The sequence below is a fragment of the Diorhabda sublineata genome, chromosome 8, assembly GCF_026230105.1.
Source record: "Diorhabda sublineata isolate icDioSubl1.1 chromosome 8, icDioSubl1.1, whole genome shotgun sequence".
NCBI classification, from domain to species: Eukaryota; Metazoa; Arthropoda; class Insecta; order Coleoptera; family Chrysomelidae; genus Diorhabda; species Diorhabda sublineata.
The window spans coordinates 24,843,398-24,867,331 of record NC_079481.1 but is presented as its reverse complement, the minus strand read 5'-3'; the positions used below and the strand labels follow the sequence as shown (position 1 = coordinate 24,867,331).

Sequence of the window (23,934 nt, the reverse complement as noted above, 5' to 3'; positions counted from 1 at the left end):
CATTGACTAATTGTAAAATTACAGAAGTATCAACATAGGTGAATTTGTACAACGAATTTCTCTTGTAAGTAAAAACAAAAAAATTAAAAGGATTGTATTGAAGTTTCTTTCATCTTTCAATTCAAAATATACAAGATACTTAATTTGAGATCATGGAAATTCGACTTTGATACGGTAGGTTGCTTCTACTGTTCATTTAAACAAGCATTTATACAAAATTTTAATCTTATTTTCTACGAAGTACAAAACTAAATTTTTCCTCTTTTGTCTCCAGTCTTTTATTCAATTTTCTAATCTCAATTGGATTATCACGAAAAAGATATATTTTGATCAAGTCGCTAAAATAGCTACATTTCAATAATAGGTACGAGGTTTATTTAAAATTTTAATTATTCTTCTTGGAAGTATTACCCTAAACTAGTAATTTATTCATTTCATGGATGAATCCAAAATCATTCCTTGAAAGTTTCTTTTGGAAGAACTTCTATTTGTTCTGTTATTGTTTTCAATATCAGGCCAAAACGTTCCGACCATTCGTCCTCCACTTAAATCCTTATAATAATATCCTATTTTTTCAAATGGCTAGGTATATGATGTTAGTACATGATTTATCAAAGACACTGCAAACAGTAGATATACTAGCAGTTTGACAAGTCGCAATGGGTTCTAAGCTTTCATGTGTGAAAATATTTTTTCATAATACCTCGTATATGTATTATGTTATTTTTGCAACAACTAATTATCGCAAGATTTGCTTATACTTTGTATACTCTAAGGACGACATTCATATGACAAAATAAATGTTACGTTAATGGAAATCGAATCATTTATCATTCCATCCCTATCTACATATTCCATTCGCGTGCCGACAGGTGTTCTCGACAATATGTCTGGCGTTTGGTCAGTAACCCCTAGTATAGATAATATGTATGCTGGGCACATTGCTGCACTTGACTCATATGTCGTTACAAGGACAAGGGCCCAGGGCATCGTAAATAAAAACTAGTTTTTAAAGTAATTCGATACTTAACACATTTTCAGAACGGAATTGGGGAAATTAATAGCTATCAAAATAATTTCCATTGATTGTTGATTTTAAAAACATGTAGCCGTAATAAAATTATTTTTATTTCCTTCAAACTGTAAAAGAAAATAATAAACTTTTCTCGAAATAGGTCTAAACGTAAATTTTTTTCTATCTAAATCTAAGAAATCAGAAACTGAACAAAGTTATTTATTTTAAATATCTTGATAACTCTATTTAGCAAAATGGCGAAAAGTTGTTAAACACGTGCGTGATGAATCTTCTCGTTGGTAAATTACAGAGCATTGGATTGTTTTTAATATACTAACTTTGATTGTTATTGGAGTATACAAAACCAAAAAAACAATTTGAAAAATTCATAATTGAAACACCAAATGACAAATTCACAAACTGGAAAAAACAATAAATTGATACATTTTGTATTGTTTTGTTTTTTGGTCTCTCGTATGCCTGCTGAGTAAGTATTAGTAGTATAAGATTAATAGTTTGCTTTGATCTTTATATAATGGTTTATAATCAGGCTTTGTTGTGCCTTCTTTTAAAACTGAATTGTAAGAAGTACGTGGAAAACATAGGTGAAAAGTTATTTCATGATAAATATTACAACAATGGCATGTAAGATAAATATACATGCGCCTTAAAAATCTTTACCAAGTTCCGAGGATACATTGAACAGATTCAGAACACCTTAGGAACTATGGTCCACGAAGACAAGATGCACATTAACCTGAACATGTTCGGGATTTCTACCGAGAAATAGCTAATGATATTATGATATTCCTAGAAGGATAATATATAAAATAGTTCAAATTCTTTCAAGGTTTCATTAACGTACATAGTCGTAGCAATGAAAGCATTACAACATTTTAAATAATTAAGATATGATAACTTGAATATTTTCAATTTTTCTAATATCATATTCAATTCCAATATCCTCGGAAATAATTCCAATTTCATAAACTATTACTTTGAGAAGAGGGTTAAAGTTTTATATAATTATGAAAATAACAATTATCATTTTCTAGAATTGATAGATAAGGAACATTATTTTGGTTGTCCACTTTTTTTGCGGGGAGCGCCAAATAAATAAATTACACACAAGTGGTAGCTTATTTGACGAAACTGTTTGGTGAATATCAGAAAATATGACGTCATCATTTTAATGTTATATTAGTACTACCGAACACAATTATAAATTTTTTCGGCTCGATTTTTATTTCCCATGCATAAGACTGAATTTTTTTTCTTGTATGATATAGACGAAATATGACGAAAACTGATGGATTCATTTACATAATCCATTATCTCTTTTCTTGTCTTCATAATATTTTACCAACAAATATATCCTGTGGAGTATCTTTAGACATTCTGTACTTATAATGATTAAAAACAGAAAATACACTGGTATCAAGAATACTCTTATTGTTAAAAACGTAGACAATGTATATTCGAGAAATAATTAATGGAGCATACTCACCTATCTGGTTCAAAACATTTCACTTCTCAATTCTCACGAGTATCATTAAGTTCACACCGTTAACCAGGTTTTCTCTTTGTAGTACTCTACTTGAATGTGAAGTCATTATAGGCCAGTTTAGAGATCTAATTTTGCTTATGAATACGAGGGTCTTCTTTGTATAAATGAACAAACAAGAACTTTCTCAGCATGGAAAGTGGGGTTAACTAATAAAATGCGTATGAATCGGGAATCTTTTCCATTAAGTTTCAAGTTGATAAATATTTAGTAATATCTAGTGTAACCAAAATCGAACACTTCAGGGTCATGGCATAAAAACTTGAGGATTTATATGGGAGTTTGTTCATTAACGCTATGGGATATAATTAAAAGTGATTATGTATAACAATATTGCAAAATTATGGGAAAATTGACAAAAGACGTTCTGAAACTGTCAAGAAATTAAAATGAAAGGACTGTTTTATGATGAAACCGCTGACCCACTTAGGAAAACATTGTTTCGAATTTATTTCTTCAGTTATTATTTCAGCTGTATTGACATTGCTTACGATAAGTCCACCAATATTTACAATTACTCTGTAAGATTAGCGTTTCTATAACCAAGTTATCGTTTTAGACACCAAGTAAATAATAGATTTCATAACAGATGGATTGGTCTAAGAAGAGCAATAGACTGGCTATCACAATAGCCTATTTAGATTTTTTCCTGTGAATAGATACAAAAACGATTGTTTTTAAAGTTAAACTTCAATTTTGAAAAATTGGAAATTGATTGTAGAGAGCTTCAGGCAGATGTTTGCCTAAATGATTTAGACGAGTTTGGGAGAAGGAATTATCAGAATAAACGGATGATATTTCCAAAATTCATTGGATACATAGAATAGTTTCATAGTTTTCTACCATATCGAGAAAAATTTCCTATTTTTGAAAATTATGTTGAACGACCTCTTAATAAGGCATCAGTGAGATCTGTTTTCATACTTTTCTCTTATAGTGGTACGCTGTCAAATTAACATCCTGTAAGTGTATTTCAACTTTTCAATTTCTAGTTCAGTTTTACACCAGTCAACAGTTTAGAGCTCTGTTTTACCTTTCAAGCATCACGCCAAATTTGGTATTACTTTTGTATACATTTTAGATACAATTATATTCATATTTGAATATTTCTTTGTATGTATATTATATAGGTACGTACGTGAAGGAATCAATTTTTAAACATTTCAAAATGTTGAAAATTTGTAGTTTGGCACTTTTTTTAAGGACCAATGATAAGTTAGTAATTTAAAGTATTTCTTTCATGTTCCTGATCAGGTTAGGACCTTAGATTTAGCAGTCTTTTTCATCCGATTTCCGGTAGTGTTTTGTGCCAATTACCAAGGAATTTATCAAAGGAACGTAGCAGATGCGCAATTTATCTACTTCTTGGATAAGTTATCGAATTTTAATAAAAATAAATGATATTAATAATAAAGTGAAGAATGACGCTTTATTAGCAAACCGAATTAACCTTTTTTTAAGATTACAAATATTGGGGTGAAAGATTAATATCATTTTAATGTAAAAACGTTGAGTTGATAATTTTATAATGACTATTCTTATATCAGTGTCTATCAACATAAAATAAGCGCATTATTTGAGTATTTTGAACTATTATCCCCTTTTTTCTGGTAGTCATATAGATTTTATCTATATTAACTGATTATTTATAGCAACTTGTTAAAGTGATTCAACAAATAATCAATCATACGAAACGTTAAATGCAGTTCACTCAATTGAGTTGAATATTAAGCATTTCTACTCTCATTATCTTACTCACATAGATTTCATTAATGAACAATTGTTGAGATTCAAATCATTATCAGAAAAATAACATGGAAGAGATTGATCCAACATTTCCCCTACTAAAAGCTCTCTGTTGCACAACTTCAACCGTTGCACTAACACAGATTTACAATTTAAGCTTAACTAACTTTTCGTTTTGGCATTGATTAATTATGTCTTAATTAATGCGGTTTTGACACATATTGATGATAGTCACCTATCAAATATATGATGAAATCATGTTCTAAATAGTGCGACAGAGTCGAAATGCTATCATCGTACATGTATGAATAAAAGACAAGATAACGTACGTAAAATGGTGATTAGATTTTGCTGAACTAGAAATGGAGAGTGTATCTAGCTTTTCAATAAAATTCATCAATCTATTTAGCTCTTTACACCACATAATCAATATAGGTTATGATAAAACAATACAGAATAGTTGTAGAATTATTTTTTTTATAGGAGGCTAGGTTTTTTAACATTACTTGCTTGTTTTCCTACATACAACATAAGAAAAAATCGAGGAAATTGAAAAAGAACGAAATCAACTCAATCTGGAGTAATAACTTTTAAATTAAATAAATGAAACTAAAACTATTTCTTACAGGAATCGTTGAAATTGTATCCTGATGGTAGACCTGACTTTTCGATCTTCTCAGTTATATGAATAATTTCATATCTAATTCGTTCCATGAAGTCTTCTAAATTGGATAGGCGATTGACGTAGACCCGACTTTTCAAATGTTCCACCGATAAAAGTCAAGAGGGCATGAGATTAAGTAACTTATGGCTACCCTATTGATCCACGTCTTCCAATCCAATTTGCTTCAAATTAGTTTTCCACTAACCTTCGAACATTTAGACCATAAGACATTATGGTGATGCTCCATGTTATTGAAACCAAATACTGGGATCTAGGTTTTCTCTATTATTTGGATCCGGAAATGTCGCAATTAAGCCCGGAAGCACTACCATACGAAAATATCGCTCAGGAAGCACTACCATACGAAAATATCGCTCAGTTGTTGAATTTCTGCGAGAGAAATATGGATCAATATATCTTCCCCTAACGATTCCTTCCCAAACATTACTTTTTTGAGGGCGCTGGGTGTGGTTTGTCTGAATACAGTGGAGATTCTTTTAAGCCCAGTAACGATATTTGTGTTGATTTTCTGTACCACTTGAACAAAACGTTGCTTCATCTAAAAAGACTTCTTTATTACGAAAATCACAATGCCTCATGAAGATTTAACAAAATTCCAAACATCTCTCCTTTTCCTGAGTGTGCGTTCACATTGGCAACGTTCAAGCGGTGAGCGTCGAGCGATGCCGCTCCAGCGGTGTTAAAAAATCTTTCTGGCTATAGACTTTAAATTAATGTGTTCACATTGCAAAAGACCACCGATCAATGTTGAGCTTCGATTTTGTCCCTTTTTGTGCGCTCATGTTTATATTTTTTTCAGTTTGGAGCCGAAGTTGCGTAGTTGTTTTCTTTTGAAGTCGATGCTTGATTTTTCCCAGAATGTAATCAAACGTTTCCACTGACATTCTTAAAAATTGAAATAATCGTATTGGATCACTGCGAAGTTCATGATAAAGGTGATGGAATTCGCCATAAGCAAGTTTATTTCTATTAAGATTATGAACGTCTTGATTTTTTTGCTTTTCTTTAAAATTAGCCTTGGCAGTCGTGTACTTTCTGTAAGTAATAATCGTTTGGATACGCTCACCGTTCGGAAATAAGTTGAACTTTGTATGAGTGTAGTTTTTCTCTTCTTAAAATCTTTACTAACAACCAAAGATTAACATTTGTTGTTTGGCAAGCTGGGTTATAGATGCGCGAGAGTTTTTTTCTAAATATCTAACTCTGTATTGTCGCGTATTTCCTGTACTTTTAGATATTGGAGCATCCCTTACGCTTGCCGTTTCATTACATTTTGGAAAAATTCCGCTTACTGTGCTATTAGAAATTAGAGGTCGTTCTTAACGTGTTTCGATAAATGAAGTAAATGCTTATGAGTTCGAAGTCTGTCGCCGTAACCTACCATTGTGTTAAAATTTGTATCCTTTCTGTTTTAGTTGAAATAGCCCTAACAATAAATTTGGTATGACCCTAATTGTAAGACTGTTAACTGACAAGTTTTTATTTTATTGAAACGATTAAAAAATTGATAAAACACAGATATTTTTATAGTGCTTCCAATACCAATTTCAGATTATAAAAACTTATATAAAACCCTTACCGACAATTTTGTTCTATCTGGATTTGAATTGGACGGCATTACACGCCGTTATTTAGACAGATGCACTTAATTGTAGTCCTAAATGGAACTTAGAAAAAATCATTATTATACCTTGTTAACTTGCTATAACTGAATATTGAATTATAAAACGTAAATGACGAATAAAATGTAACTACCTACGAGGACGTTTGGTTTAAACAGAGTACCACATGTGAATTGAGCCCTTTTTGTACCTCATTCGTTTTTTTCCTAAAAAACGAAATTTCAAAGCAAAAACCATAAAGGAAAATAAATTATTTGAAAATAAAACAGAAAAAACATTTCAATTCCAAAGTATCTTTATAAATAATAATAGTAATCACAATCGTCTGAACTAGAATTATCATTTGATTGAATTATTATGACCCTTTTCTTTGCAAAGCTTGTCAATATAATAAAGTTCCTCTAACTTTAGAGCTTTAATAACAGTAAGCAATTTTTTAAATTCAATTACTCTAGGTAATTCAGCAATTTTTATTATGATTGCATTATCAGATTGCCCAATATTTTGCTTTATTAAAAATTCGAATATATTTAAAATAATTTATTATTTATTCTCACTACACTGTGCAATATCATTTTCTTCATTCGCCATTGGAATAAAGAACGCCATATTTCAATTTAATTAGAGAAATTTATGATTTAAATAAATCTAACCAACTAAGCCACAGCTTATCGCAGACCGTCTGGCAGAAATATTTCAAAGAAATTGTGTACATACGCCTTCCGACCGCTTTGGCCAATAGAAATGCACTTATGTTTACGATTCGATGTTTTCATGGGTCCACGGGGACTGACGGTTTGTTAGATGTTCATCGAATTTTATACGGGAAGTAAACATTATTTTTCATTTCTCAATTTGGCATGAGTGCCGTGCGTATTTATTAAATAATTAGTGTTCCTCGCAAAACTGCCTTCTGCTATTTATATTGGAAGAACTATACAAGTCGTTTCCAATTCTTCTATTCATGTCGCTTCTCGTCATAAATCCAAAATTAAGTTTTATTTTATCATTCAATACTTCGCTTAGTTTTTCTAATCGACGTGTTTTTGTATTTTTTTCAAAGACAATCGTTTCATGAATTTTGTGCAGCACTTTATCTTAACTCTGTATAGCTCTCCTTCCTTTGTATTACCTAATCAATACATTGAAATATAGAAATACCAACAAGTGACATAAAGATCAATAATTTTCGCTTCTACTTATATTTAAGTTATTGAATTTATGCGGTTCATAAACTATATTGATGAAAATTATGAAGAAGTTTATTGATTTTTTCTTTGGAATTTCATCAAACGACTTGAGCATTAATAAAATATTCTTCAACTTTTATATATACAATCATGTGCCACAATTCTATAAAATTTAAGTATTCTACAAATATGTGAATAGCAAGATATCAAGTTGAACAACTTCTTTCCTTATACCTTTCTTGTTTTGGACAAGTTTTGTTCACTCACAGAATCGAAAGAAATATGTAACTTTTTGTGAAATTCGTTCAATATAACAATTAAATTGACTAAGGTTTCTCTGAGGTTTCTAAGTAATTCGATATTCAGAAAACTCGCAAAACAGAGTTTTTAGTTTTAATTAAATCAAAAACCAGATCCATCAAACTATAATTGTCTATAAAGCAACAAAATGAACATGTTCAAACAGAAACTTCGTTAAGATATTCACAAAAGGAACGCTTCTCTAACAAATAATTTTCACATTAAATTTGATATGACTTTTGGAAGTTTAAACAGGGTGATTTACGAAGTTTTGCTAATTGAAATGAGATGAAACGTTCAATTGGTATGGATTTAATTGTCTGATAATCAAACATCCGAAGCTACCAACAGAATTTCTAGAAAATTTTCATTGCGCATAAAAAAATTGTAGGTTTTCTGTACTATTCTGATAATTTCATATGTACCGAAAATGAAGATTATCTGGAAAACTATAATATGACTGAAAAACCAATATGCATGTCAACATCAAAAGAGCCCATAAGATACAAATTATTACAACAGAATATGGAATTCAAGTACCTAGCATGGAATTGACATAACCAGTTATGGAGATGTAGAAAACGAGATAAAAGTCGTCGCGGGATGCCTTTAGACCGTAGTATGGCGAAACAAATACCTAAGACAAGAAACAAAGGCACGAATTTGTAAAGCAACAATCAAACCTATAATGATCTATAAGATGATGAATCTCGGGACAAATAATACTTAACTCAGAAATAAGGGAAAACAAACAATCATTGGAACACAGAGTATAGGTCAATCACGAAAGAGGTGGGGTGATAATTTAGAGCCAGGATGAAGAAATATATTGAAGAAAGAACAATTGTTTGAACTATTGAGGAAACAATAAGGAGAAGAAGATATTTTTTCTTATTCTCATATAACTATAGAGACAGTCTACATTTTCACAATCTAAAATGTCATTGAGACATGTACAGGGTGAGTTTTTAATGTGGCAATGGTTGGTAAATGCTTTATTATGGAAATTATTCAAAAAGTGTAGGTAACTTTTCTTCTCTGGTCACATACGCCTTAAAGCTACGTTATAAAGAAAACGTACGTTTTCTTTCTCTATTGCGACACCCTGTAAACTACTATTTAGATTTCTCCTATAAAACGCATCCTTACAATATGGGAATTACGTTGAGTATTTAAAAAGGCATGACCCGACGAAATTAACCCTCTTCACATGATTACTTATTTTGTGTAGTGAGTTGTCGAATCTAGTCTACTTTCAAAATTAATTATAACAGAAATCATCGACGAACTCCTATGTATAGGGTAAGCCTAAAAGTAAACTTACGATTTTTTTTATGATTAAGGTTTCGCTGTTTATCATTACTGCCATTTTCAAATTAGATTCATTAACTATGATCATCATTATTTTGCTTGAGTGCTCAAATATTTATATCACATTTTCAAATTGAATCGAATAATTGATTGTGAAAGAATTCAATTTCCATGAATCTCATATAGAAGTTGAAACGATCTCTCAGCGTATCGTAGTGTGCAGTTTCATACACAGATAGTTCGCTATATTGAATAGTTAGTAAAAAGTCACCTCAAAATATCTAGCTTACATCCTGACGTGAAAACATATTGTTTAACTGTTATTGAAATAAAATTTTTCTTTTGTTGAGCTGGAATTTTCACTAACTATCTAACTTAAAGATAATACATACTGCATCATATAAAAAATGATTCCAATCTATTCGATCCTCTCTTTCTCTCTCTGACCAATATCATCTCTGAAAAAAATTTTTTAGAAGCAACTTTCAAAATTTTTTATTTAAAGGAACTGAAACAGTAAGACCTTATATACGAACGACAAATGAATACAATGGGATTACAAATTACAATTATCCCGCAATTCACGTTGTGGAAAAGACAATCCTGTTTTTCCTCTAGCCAATTTGACTCAATAAATTCAGGTAAATGGTAAGAAAAACGTTGATATGGGTTTATTACATTTGATACCAGTGGGCATGACCGTAAGGTTCTGAGGAATTTAATTAGGTTAAGTGAAAATGTGTTTTTTATACAACCAACCGATAAACACGAGATATCTGATAGCTTAAGGGTACAACAAATGTCAATTCCAATTGATAGATGTGTAGAGAGAATTATATAAATGTGAACCTTTCCAATGTTTGTTTGAAATGAAAATAGGGATAGTAAACATAATGTTTTTGAAGGGAATATCAAAAAATTTCGATCTTTCCTCATTGTAAATAAGGGTGCAGTTGCAAAGTCTATCAAAATGGTGTTATTATCTAACGTTATTTATAAATTCATATCATTTTAATGAATATCAAACTTTCTTTGAAAATCTTCCAAATACCTGCTCAAAAAGAATAAATACTTTCTTCTCAGCACTTTAGGAAAAATGAAGTGAAACTATGAAGATTTTTTATATGATTTTTATGAAACAGAAAAAGTAACTTTTATTAAGTATCCGAAATACGGTCCATTACTGTTAAGTGATGAAGTCTGCTTTTAAGCTCTTTCTATTTTTATGAAAATCTTCTACCTGGAGCTCTTTGCACGAGCGATTATGTTTCTCTCCAAATTGTATAGTAGCCATTATATTGGTTCACCGGCTAATTAATCGGCAGTAAATCCATCATTCAGCCAATGGAAGACAGTTTGTGGTGAAGCTGCAACTTATTCGAAGTGAATAGGATCTTCTAGTAAAATAATGTTATCATCTGCTTTAATTTGATGTTACAAAATAGACATTAAGGCATCAATTCTTCTTGATCAAATCCCAGTAGAGCTGACCATTCTCGGGAATACCAGCTCAATGTTCATTTACTTTGGATACTATATATGAGTTTTCCTAAAATAAAAAAAAATGCGAAATAAGAAGAATTTGCATTACTTGCGGATGAAATTCATATCTACTTGGTGTAGTGATTTTGACAATTTGCAATGAAGATACCTTTTTAAAATGTTTCGGCTAATATTGATAAAGTACATGGTGTTATCTTATAGGTACTTTAATGAGTTCTGTCTGCTATCTTTTGATGATTGATGTAATTTACATAGAAACCAGTTCACAACTTGTTCCCCTCAAAATATGCCTGAAATTAGTCTAGAAATTATCATTTTAATGGTAATTTTTGGCTGAATCAAAGTTCACTGAAAAAGAATATGAAGAAGAAATTTTTATTGTTCAATTGTAATTTGATACTGAAACAGCTCAACAATTTCTTTTCAAAAAGGCCTAAGCGAAGCGGACACATTAACAACCAACTTTCTGGCTGTATTCTCTTGCAGAGTGAAACATTCCTTTGTTTCTGGGCAGAATAATATACTTTTTGTGAGGGGTCATGAAAAAGTAAATCAGTGTCGAGTATCCTCTCCCGTGAGAAATTCAATAGCTCATGAACGACAAAATAAGGATCAGCTTTTTGATCACATTTCTGCACAATTATGTCGCAGAACTCTAATTATCAAGAATTGGCACTTGTCTCTCTAAACCGATAAGCTTATAAACATATTCTCTCGTGCGTGTTCAACATAAATTAAACAGATTATGAAGTGTCATTTATAAACACAAACGACCGCGCTGGCGTCGGTGCTGCAGGTTTTCTGCGGTTTCTCTACAACCTGGTAAACCAGTTCTCCAGCTAAATGGCTGACGATAGGGGGTAACACAGCCGCAGCTGTACCCGTCCGCACCCTCTTAAAGTAGAAATGAACAAAAAAATCAAAATATCAGAAAAAATTAATAAGATTTTTCAAAAACCAACCGAGAACCGTTTTTAATTACAAGCTCTCTTTTAGATTTCTTCTAGTCAAAAATCCTAAATCTTCGATTTTCTTCCTCCAGAAAAGTTAGCAAACACAACCACATGCAACCACCATAACCCCGGCCCTGCAGAGTAGCAATTGCTATAACAGGGCCCACTCCAATAAATCCTTCTCCTATTAAAGTTTTCCTCATCCTACCAAACTCTATCCAACGGATCTCTCTCTATCTCTACAGCCGTATATTAATATTGAAGTGGAATTACATCTACCAATTACCACCGGAAAAAATGCATGAGGTTTTTCGCACGAATGTCGTATCGTTGATATTTATGAGCATTTTCAAATAAAAAAGCTGAACTTTTATATTTATTTCTCTCTCATACTCTCATAAAAAATACATAATTCAAAAGTGGAAATTTCTCATTCAGGTGTTTTGAATATGGGCCAGGGACCAAAATATTTTTTAACAGTAGTCAATTGACAATTAATAACTTTATTTTTGAAATAAGAAATATTTTGAAAAAAAGTTTAATTAAAGCACAAATTAGCGATAAAAATCGCAGACATAAGCGTCTTTTCCGCTATAGCACATTGTTCATATGCCCAACTATTACACATTAAACATTGGACCCATAGTTCACCTTTTATGTCGTCCTTGAAATGACCATCGCAAAACATGCACACCGCCTCTTCCCCGTCTGGAATGCCAACAATTTCTTCTATGATGTTATCCTCATCAGCTGGATATAAATCATCCGAATTTTGAATTTTCTTTCCTTTTGAAGTTTTTATTTTTATTTTGCGTTTTCACTTGTTACTTATATTTTATGTTGATGTTTCCAATTACATTTTGTAAGGATAGGAGGTGATAATTAAAGATTTTCTCCCTCGATTCGATGTTTTTTTCTCAATGTTGATATAACGATATGTCGAAAGAATATATGAAATTTTTCAAGGGCTTTGCTTCTTCTTTGAAATATATTCAGCTGCACCAGCTTCCTTTGACATTCCTGCCATATTTGCTGCAAATTAAGGTACAGTGTTATCTTCTGAGACTCGATGTCCTTAGAGCCGCCTGGTTGAGGCTCATTGTCCAGGTCTTCCTCCAGTGATTTATTTAAATCAACAAAGCCTGCAGGTGTTGAGTTGCATGAAATATTGCAGGATTTTTCTGCTTCAGTTTGGGATTTTAAAAATGCTTTCTCCACTAGTTCTGCTACGTCAAATTGAGAAGTGGCACTTTGATTTTCATGTATCCAATACCTGATCGCTGTAATTAGCTTTGAAGCTACTCATGAATGTTTTGTCTAAAGTCTGTAATTTGTGGGTAGCATCTCTTGGGACAAATGATGAAGATGTGATTCTCTAGCTAGATTTATCAGATCTATGTTCCGAGTGTGGCGGTAGGGTACGTCTAGTACCAACAATACCGGGGATATAGCGGTTGGTTTTACGAAGTCTTTTAAGTGCCTCATCCACTTGGTAAATAGTTTTTGTTGCACCCATCCACTTAAGTGAACTACATATACTGATCCAGGCGACGCACCGCTCATAAGCTGGTCATCTCTATTTTGGATATATTGGACCAATTCCTGTTCTATTTCACTTCCCAAAACAGTTTTCCTGCCAAGTTTAGTTTTTGCTGGGCTCTAAGTTTTCATTTTGTAAAAATCTTTCGTTTCTGACTGCTTCTATTCCAATCACCATTGCGTTCGAAGCCGAAGCCTTCTAGGCGTCGCTACTGAAGAGAAAAACAATTCTAATTCTAATTTGGTTTGAAATATGGGCCATGCTCATATTTGGATCGACAACTGTCTCATATTAGAAGAAAAATTAGGGTTTTATTTTATTTATAGTTGGGTGAAGATATTTTTGCAATTTGTATCATAATTTGCATTATTTTTACTGCAACATGCAAGCTAACTCTGAATTTAAAGCTCGTGTCTATAAATCAAACTAGACACAGTGAGAGTAATTTGAGGTATATTCAGAGGATAGCGCTCCCAGTCTTCCGAAATTTTTGGTGTGTCCCATATTAGCGGCAGGTTCCATATTTGAGCCTTCTCTACTAATAGAGATATAATACTAATACTAATAATCTCTACACGTGTAGAAAGTTGTGTCTTAATATGTATTCAGCACTTTTTTTGTTTGTTTATTGCAAAAAAATCCCGAAGCAAATATCAGGACAGATATGGTTTAATCAAAAGATTTTTCAACTACGAATTAGTGCAAATCTGAAAGACATTAGGATTTTGTTACTATACTGTTCTTGGAGGCCTAGCACCTTAATAATCGATAGAAATATAGTTTTTTCTTTATAGTTTGCTTAGTCCACAAATCAATAACTAAATACAGTATGTTTATTTGGTTCTGGTAAATGCAAATAAACATTAGCTCAAATTTTGCGAAGAAATTATTTTCCATAACTTTGTCAGTTATTAATATCTAAAATTAATTTGTCTCTCAATAGGCTGAGAAATATTGATTTTCATTTTTGTTTCAGGAGGTTTCGGAGAGGAAGAAGGATATTTTGGACCCTGGAAAACTTGTAAATTTTTATTGTATAATAGAGAAAGATGCGGAAACGATGCTTCCAGATTCAGGCCATCAAGTAAGTGTTGATCCTACTAATTATTTTAAGTTAAAATGAATACAGATTATCCTAATTTAGAGATCGACATTGTCGATCTTTCTGCTAGAAATGTCTTCAGATCAGATCAATTATCGTATTGTTGGTGTTCCAAGGCGAGGATCCATATAGGTCGTATAGTGCAGGAATCCGATATAGAGGCGAAAGAGTACGATAAACTTGACTTGGATTTAGATGAGTTCAACTCGTGACTGGACCATTATATGCGGAGTGTATCAATTCCAGGATCAATTATCTGAACGGGTGTAACGAAACAAGGTTATTCTTTCTTATTTCTGCCGTAACTTCCCTTTATCTATATGACTATGTCGTTATAGATTATTCTGGAACAAGAAGAAAATTAACAAAAGTTGTCAACCCCCGACGGGTCACGGTTCACACCTATAAAGACAATAGACATAATTGTTGTGAATAGAGTAAAAAGGTGTTTCAATAAATCATAACACATTGCGATTTTGGAAAATAGAATCATCGAAACTCATTGGCTGATTTGCTGAAAAACTCATTTTCTAATAAAAACACTATCAAGCTTTGAACAGGAGTGAATTATTATTTTCAGTTGTAGAGTTCTACATGATATGAAAGGAACTCATTCGAAATAAGTTGTTGATTGAATTATGGCACAAACCGAATAACAATTCAATTCAGCTTTATAGTTCTGAAGCTGCTACAATAAATTTCTCACCAAGTTTTCTACGGTGATATATCTTATACTTATAATGTCAAAGAAAACGTAACAAATTCTTTGCAAACAAAACAAAAGAAAAAAGTCATTTCAATCCCAAAGTATCTTTATAAATAATATTGGTAGTGAGAATGGTCTGAACTAGAGTCATCATTTGATTGAATTATGAAGGGTTGTAAACAGGATGGCGTTCTGCTGCTACAACTTTCTTTACTAGCTCTACAACCTCTTTAATCAGTTCTGGAGACTGATTACATTATCGTCATTCTGATTTTACTTTTACCCATATTAATTCTATAGGGTTAAATTTGCAATAGTAAGGAGGTAGTCTGAGAAGAGTATCACCCTGTTCTTTGCAAAGCTTGTCAATATAATAAATTTTCGCTAACTTTAGACCTTTAATAACAGTAAGCAATTCTTTGTTTGCTGGGCCTTTTTTACGATCACTGACAGGAATAGGAATATTTTTTTTCAGATAAATGCTGAAATATGAGCTTTGTTACTACTACTATTTGGTATTATAAGGAGTTGCCGCGAGTGGTAGTATGCGTTGTCCATTTTCTCATTGCACTGTGCAATTTCATTGTCTTCATTCGCTCATTGTCTAAAAAATGCCATATTTCTATTTATTTACAGAAATTTATAAATTAAATAAATCTCACAAAGCGCTGCCACTGCTTATCACAGATGTCTGACAGTAATATTTCGAAGAAATTGTGTACATACGCCTTCCGACAGCTTTGACCCATAGAAATGAATTTAGGTTAACAACTCGATGTTTCCATTGGTAAACAGTGAGGATGATGAGGCCACGTAGACTAACGGTTTGTTAGATGTTTTATACGGGAAATAAACATTATTTTTCAGTTCTTAATTTGGAAATATCACTTGTTCACTTGCATATCTATCTTCTGCAATTCATATTAGAAGAACGTAGAATTCATACAAACAAAATTATAACGATGTATCGATTTCTTAGTCTACATCTAAAAATAGCTAAAACGCAAGAGCCACTATGACCGAAAGATTTCTGTCGTATTCATTGCTTCTACAAATAACGTTTAATTGAAAATCTTGAAGATATATGTAACCCGGGAAGCGATCACGTTACCCGTAATTTCCCTTGAGTTTTTACGTTTCTCCTCTGAAACGACCATTACAGTGTAAACAGTAACACTTATCTTGGGAAGGATTAAGGGTTTCAGTTTCTGTATCTACAAGAAATATATAATTAGACACCTTGTTCGTTTTCGCAAATATACACCAATATATTTTTTTACCAGTATTATATATACATGGTGGTTTATTATTAAGCTAACTTTACTGAAATATTTGGAACCGTTGGTAATATTTATACACTGAATAAGTTTTCGTCTGGAGGTGAACAGTTTACTTTAAGTCTCCGAAGACGATAACTCGGTTATCTGTCAGACAGGGTAATTGTGAGTTTTAATATAGTTGTAGATATAAACAGAGTGTTCCAATATTCAGCTGACTATAAATTCACTAAATGTCATACCTATTTATATATACTACAAGCAACTTTTCTTGTGAAACGATTACTTCATCAATTTTCTACATAAACAAAGGTACCACGTTGGATCTTAAAAGAGGTAGATCATTTGGTAAAAACTGAGAGGCAACCTAAAATTTGAGAACAGCTCATGGTTAGCATACTTTTTAGTTTTAGTGAATATCAAGAGTGACTTGGTACTAAATTCGAAGAATGATATGGATGAACATGACACGGTGCGTGATCATAATGAAGAACAAAGTTACTTCATTACAATACTTTGTAAAATTCGAGGATATGCAGTTGTTCCCGTTGTAACGATTTCTGATTGGTTACCACGCTATATGCCCCCGTATTTAAAAATACATAATGCAGATATTATCACAGGAACAGCTTTCTCAATAAAACAATAATCCTTTCACCCCTGACAGATCGATACCTGACCCAGGGAATTCCAAGTTACCTTCTTTTCCATTCCAAGTCTCCCTTCTTGTATAACCTTGTCCTAATAGCATGAAATTAGCTTAATCCTTTTCGGTATACCTATTACACGTTTTAGAAAAAACCAACACAATTACACGATTCGAATCAAGGAGAAATTATAACTGTCTCGAGACAGCGAAGCGATCAGATCTCGAAGGCCTAGATCTCTTCGAAGATACGCAGCTTCTAGAGATTCGGCACGCGTTTAATTTTTCGTATTGTATTCAATTTTTTGTACATTATAAGTGATTGCCGAACATAAATTATTCTGCTACATATTCATCATCCTCGACCGTAAGACTAGTGCACATAAATTCATATGGAACTAATCAGTGAGGCGTTGATTTTTAGTTTAAAATTTTTATCTAATAATTGTACTAAAGACGCAATGTTTTTTAATGTATATTCCTAACTTAAAAATAAATTATTCACTGCATCACCGTTGTGTGATTTCTGGAAAGCAATTGATTGGGTTCATCAACTTTTAATAAAAAACCTACTTTGATTGACAGGATTATTTGTGAACAGACTTCAAAGCTACCACATTATTACCATAAATATATTATAATTTTTCGTGAGCTTTTTAAGAAGAACAAAACTTCTCATGATTTATTTGAGATCTATACTGCAAGACAAACACTGTAAATACGCTCTCTATAAAGCAGCTATGGTAGCAAGTTGGAACGGGTTCCAACTTATCACTATTGCTTTCAAATATAAGAATATGAAACATAATAATTTGTAATAGATTGTACGATCTATTTCTATTATAAGAAGTCGGTAACCGTATTTTTTGTCAAACATAAAGTTTTAGCAGAAAATATTAATTCGTACAGGTTCAGTATATGTTAACAAACATAAAATAAAATTAAGATTATGCACAAATGAATGGAAAATGAATTAAATCATGAAATAGCTGCAGAATTAGTTCCTATATATTGAAGTGAGGAATATGAATTATATGGTTCAAAAGAACATACGAGATGGTTTATAATTCCTCACGGTTCATTTTAAATAATTTTCGTTGAACATCTGGATAGTATTTAGAAAAAATGCAATTTTTTTTTCATTAGTAGTCATTAATATTTATACAATAAATCAAAGCATTCATAACTAATTCACCTTTGGAGGAATAAGTTTCAAGTAGAAAATCAGTAGAAATGATCATCAAAACTTAAAATTATTGGTCGATTCTAAATTATATGATTTGCAATGCTGATAACTCCAATGAGTTTGCTTTAGCGATTGTTATGATAGCTTTTACTATAATAGGTATGTATATCAGCAACTTTCAGTTAATTTAGATGTTAATTTAGAATATTCTAATTACATTCACTCAATGTGTTTGAAAGTACTTTTTTAGCGATTCTGGTTCTTTTTTCTTCTGTATATCATATCAATATCTCTGAACAAATCGAATGTGGACTGAATACTCCAAGTGATCCAATGAAAATTAGGATATAACAACTTCACATTTTTTTTACATGATCTGCCTTATTTTTCAATATTTGGACAAATATTGAATTGCACTGTTGCATAACCATTAGGATTACTACCCTAACCTAAGTATTATAAGTTATTCCAGGTAATTTTATTCTATACTTTATATGAATAATTTCTTTCGCACCTTTATGAATGAATTGTTCCATAAAATCAACTTTATAGTCAGATATGTACTTCTAAGTGGTTTGCGTAACTGTTAAAAGCACAAAAATTGAATGAGACTGATATTGATGTTTTAAACTTGTATAAAGCTCAATTTCCTCCACGTAAGCATTCACAAAAAACAAAAAGAGTTTTTGCTGTGATAAACAGTAAATGATTAGACCAAAGAAACAAAGCGTCTTCGACTTTGTTAAAAAATGAGTTACACATCTACTTTCATGATCAGTAGAGATACTAATTTAATACTAACTGCTGTGTTTTTAATAAAAATAAACTGCATTTTATTTTGATAACACATATTTTTTTTATTACCTATAACAACCAATATATTTCCATTGCAGAATAAAAAGTAGCATCCCTGTTAACAAAACAATTTTTAGTAGGATTATACACTTTGAAATTATAAATTTGTGTTAGTTGTAGTGTAGTGTATTTTTTAATTAATATCAATAAATAATCATGTTGTTTTTATTAGTAGATTTTTTGCAATTACATGGTTTCGTTATTTGAAAATTAAGTAAATATTCGTGTAACTGGCATAAAAAGACATAAAGCGGCAATGAAAACTATTTCCTGGAATAACTACTTAGTAGACATGGAAATAAGTATTGTGAACCTTGTTCAGGGTCGGAATCCAATAATTACTACACAATTCCTCAATAAAAGTTCCATTTGTTAGGGGAAAAATGAATTTATTAAATTACGGTGTCCACGAGAAACTTTTACTAGATGGAAACCAAAATGAAAGAGTTTCAATTTTACATAAATAAGGCACACCAACACAAAAGTATCACCGTAAATATTATCACATTTTGAGTTTGCACTTGCACATAGTTAAGTGCACTTAACTAACTTAATGAAGTTTTAATGCGAGTTGGTCGCGTGTGCCGATAATTGTAGCTTCTACGAAGATTGTTGCTTAAGTTTTGAAATATGGCAAAATTGACATTTTTAATTGTGAACGTAATCAGAACGTCTTATCATACGAATGCTATTTGAGTTGTTTAGATACATTCATCTTGGTCAAAAAGGGACTTTCGACGTGAATCCATTTCGTGTTTCGCTGGTTTCAATCATGGTCGCATTCCTCTATAGGACGAATTTCGAGAGGGTCGTCCAAAATCGACATCACCATATGACATACCGTGAGATTGAGGCATACTTGGGCATTAGTTGTATTCGAATACATTGAATGAACATTTGGCTGTTGAAAGGATACAAATAAATATTGAAAAAATTCGTCTATAAGATCGTAACAAGCTTATGCTTCTATGAACCCGAAACTAAACAACAATCGACTGAATGGGTCTTTCAAGACGAGCCAATTTTAACAAAAATTTTAATAACTGGATATTTTGGCACTGTTCTAATAGAGCAACCTAGAATGGTAAATTCTAAATTGTTTGCCCAAAGTGTTAAAAAAATTCAGGGAAACCAATCGCAGAAGACGAATTATTCTCCACTACGTCAAATTGAGCTACCACACATCAGTTCAAACAAAAACGTTTCAGAATAGTCAAAGTATCGAATTGATGGGTTATCCGCCGTACAGCCCTTGTTTAGCACCCGATGATTTTTTTATTATTGCGAGGTCAACGTTTTTATACACCTGAAGAACCGGTTAATTCGTTCAAATAGCAAGTTTTGGAGATACCTCAATCGGAATGGAAAAAATGCTTCCATAACTGGTTCAAACGAATGAAAAAGTATATTGATCTTAATGGAGAATATTTATAGTAACAACCTTCATATGGTTTATAAAAAGAATATTGTAAAGTAAAAAATGTTTATTGAAACAGTAATGACAGAATAATACAAAAATTTAAATAGCTTGTTGAACATAAGATTTGAAATACGTATCGTCTTTAACTAGTTCAAGATGTTTATGATCCATAATGTATTAATATTGGAGGAACAATTTGGTGAGACCATTTGACAAAAATACAGAATTCTATATAAAAATGAATGTATATGTAGGCTGAATTTTATAAAGTGAATTAGAGATCAGTACAAAAAAATATAAACATAATAATTATCATTGAAATGTGGACAATTTCTTATTTATTTCATTATTAAATACTTAAGTAATTTTTAAAATTGTAATTATTAGGTCCCTAGCATCTTGTGTAGTCTGGTATTTTTCTAAAATTACATATAATTCTTATCTCAGAACTCCGCGCTGAACTGGCCCAAGTCACTTGCACCCAAATTTCTATTAGAATTGGGTCCACGTAAAGTTAAAAGCGATTGCCTCAATTATGTAATTGTCATTGTACTAATTGAATGTAGTTTAAATGAGAGAGAATGAATAATTCGTACGTCTTACATTCCCAATTTTTCTTGAGGGTATTCAAGTCAAGCTGTTTTTTTTTTGGAAATTTAGCCTGATCCCTTGATATTTCAGCTCAACGAAACCTAACAATTCGTTTCTTTTTTCTCCTCTTCTTTTCGCAACGTATTATTTCGATATGTTGTAGACAGTTATTTCAGCGCTGTAATTTAGTAGATAGATCGATGTTTTATCTTCATGACTGTTCGTAGAATGGAATTTAAAAAAATAGAGTAGCAGTAAACGAGAAGCAGAAAAATACAAGTCTCTCCCTAATATTATGTGTGTATAGAATATTTATTTGTAATTTAGAGTAAATTCAAAACTTTTTGTATGAGAAGTTAGAAACTATCGATTTTACTATTAGTTATTCTAAATGGTATATAATATTTGTTTTTGTTAGTATTATTAACATGTGTATATTTATTTTCATTTATTTTAATTCACCAACGAATATTTTGCAGATTATTCATGAGTGATTCCTACAGCTATGATAGAAGTTTTATCTGAAAAAGTGGCAATAAGATAAGACCAGTCTATAATTGGTATAATACTGGCACTAATAGACTTCCTTGGGGCACCCCTGCCTTAGTTTATTGGATTTCTGAATAAACTCTTTTTGTTATATTCTGAAACATCTTTCTGATACATATGAGTCTAATAATTCTGTCGTCAGTATTTGTTTAATTTTATATTTGAGTTCTTCATGTCAAACTTTCTCAAAAGCTTTTGCTACGCCAAAAAAGACAGTAGAGCCAAGAAAGATATAATTAAATGACAATATCAATTTGATGGCTGTGAAAAGTCTTGATACCAGCACAACTCGAATACATTATCTTTCCGTGGAAAATAAGTAATTTATATTTAAAGCAGAAATCGGTTAATACGTCGATTTCTCCAAACTGCATCATATTTAACTTTCACACCTTATTGGATAAGGAGCAAGAGCAAAAACGAATTCATCAATTGAAAATATGCCAACAATATCATCTAGTATTGTAAGTAAAATATATAAATGAAATCTGCTCAATAAAAACGTTAAATCTCGACCAGAAGGATATTTATATATTGATATACAGTGCTTTTCAGATAAAAGTATCCACCTTTAATAACTTTTGTAATACTGGTATTTAGAAAAAATCCAAAAACACGTCAATTTATGTTGGAAGGGGCAAGCATTATGGCTTATTTAAACTTACTGGAAAAGCCACCCCCTCACCCCTAGCAGCATCCCCTTTATTTTTTTAAATTACTTTTCATATTTTTTATGTAAAATTTGGATACTCCTCTTTGAGCTGATTTCAAAAATGTATAATACTTGTAGGTTAAAGTGGTTAGTTTATGAGATAAACAATTTTTCTTTTAAGAGCACAAATTTTACTTATTATTTACTTTCACCTTATTTGCCTGTACAAAAATGGGTTGTACAACAGTTCAAACTCTTTTATTGGTGTTTCAACAAGACGGAGCTCCCCCACACTATGCTATGCCTGTCCGACAATTTTTAAACGTTCCCCGCTCGTTGGATAGGTAGAAGGGGGCAGATGATGGAGTGGCCACCTAGGTCACCGGATTTAACACCCCTAGACTTCTTTTTATGGGGGTATTTAAAAACAAAAGTTTATGCTACCCAACCAGAATCTCTGGATGATTTACGAGAGAGGATAGAAAATGAATGTCGACAATTAAATCCAGCCGTATTAAGCAATGCCAGAGAGGCATTTCAAAATAGATTATACCATTGTATGGAAGTGAATGGTACTCATTTTGAACACTTATTGTAACTTCATAATAAATAGCACAGTTAAAAAGATTAAAGAGTTTGAACTGTTGTACAACCCATTTTAGTACAGGCAAATAAGGTGAAAGTAAATAATAAGTAAAATTTGTGCTCTTAAAAGAAAAATTGTTTATCTCATAAACTAATCACTTTAACCTACAAGTATTATACATTTTTGAAATCAGCTCAAAGAGGAGTATCCAAATTTTACATAAAAAATATGAAAAGTAATTTAAAAAAATAAAGGGGATGCTGCTAGGTGGAGTTTAAATAAGCCTTAATGCTTGCCCCTTCCAACATAAATTGACGTGTTTTTGGATTTTTTCTAAATACCAGTATTACAAAAGTTATTAAAGGTGGATACTTTTATCTGAAAAGCACTGTATATTGAAATTATTCATTTGGAGGTAGTACAATTTTTTAAAGCACATAACTTGCATCCTTACAAACAGTCCTCCAGTAGATCTTTGATGCGAGTAAATAGGTAGAAAAGAATCTAGCAAATGATCATGGTGATCCTTAGATCTCAATCCATTAAAATTCTTTTTAAGAGATTTTAAAACTAGACCATTTAACTTCGAACAGTTAAAAGTATGAATAAAGAATGGGTGTGAATTTATTTCCAATAATAAAATAGAAACAGCTAGCAAGAATTGCTACACTTTCCCTTGCATTTTTGCAATGCACAAATCAAAGAAAATTCGTAAAATTTCAGCATAAAATTTTTAAATACCCTATGTATGACTATTATATATATATATATATATATATATATATATATATATATATATATATATATATATATATACATATATAGCTTATTGGTGATTGTCACCGTGATGATTATACCTAGCTTCGTGAAAGCTTCACCCTTCATCTTTTAGGAATAATGGCATATTATAAATTTAAAATGGACTAATCATCAAG

General features: G+C 31.5%; 1 protein-coding gene across 1 annotated transcript in view; it reads left to right on the top strand.

The window, feature by feature from the left end:
• The window catches only part of LOC130447916 (uncharacterized), a 103,848-nt gene that overhangs the window by 64,873 nt on the left and 15,041 nt on the right, over window positions 1-23,934 (top strand). The window contains exon 2 of the mRNA XM_056784973.1: window positions 14,406-14,513. Within this exon, the coding sequence (XP_056640951.1) occupies window positions 14,406-14,513 (108 nt within the window). The remainder of the gene's footprint in view (window positions 1-14,405; window positions 14,514-23,934) is intronic.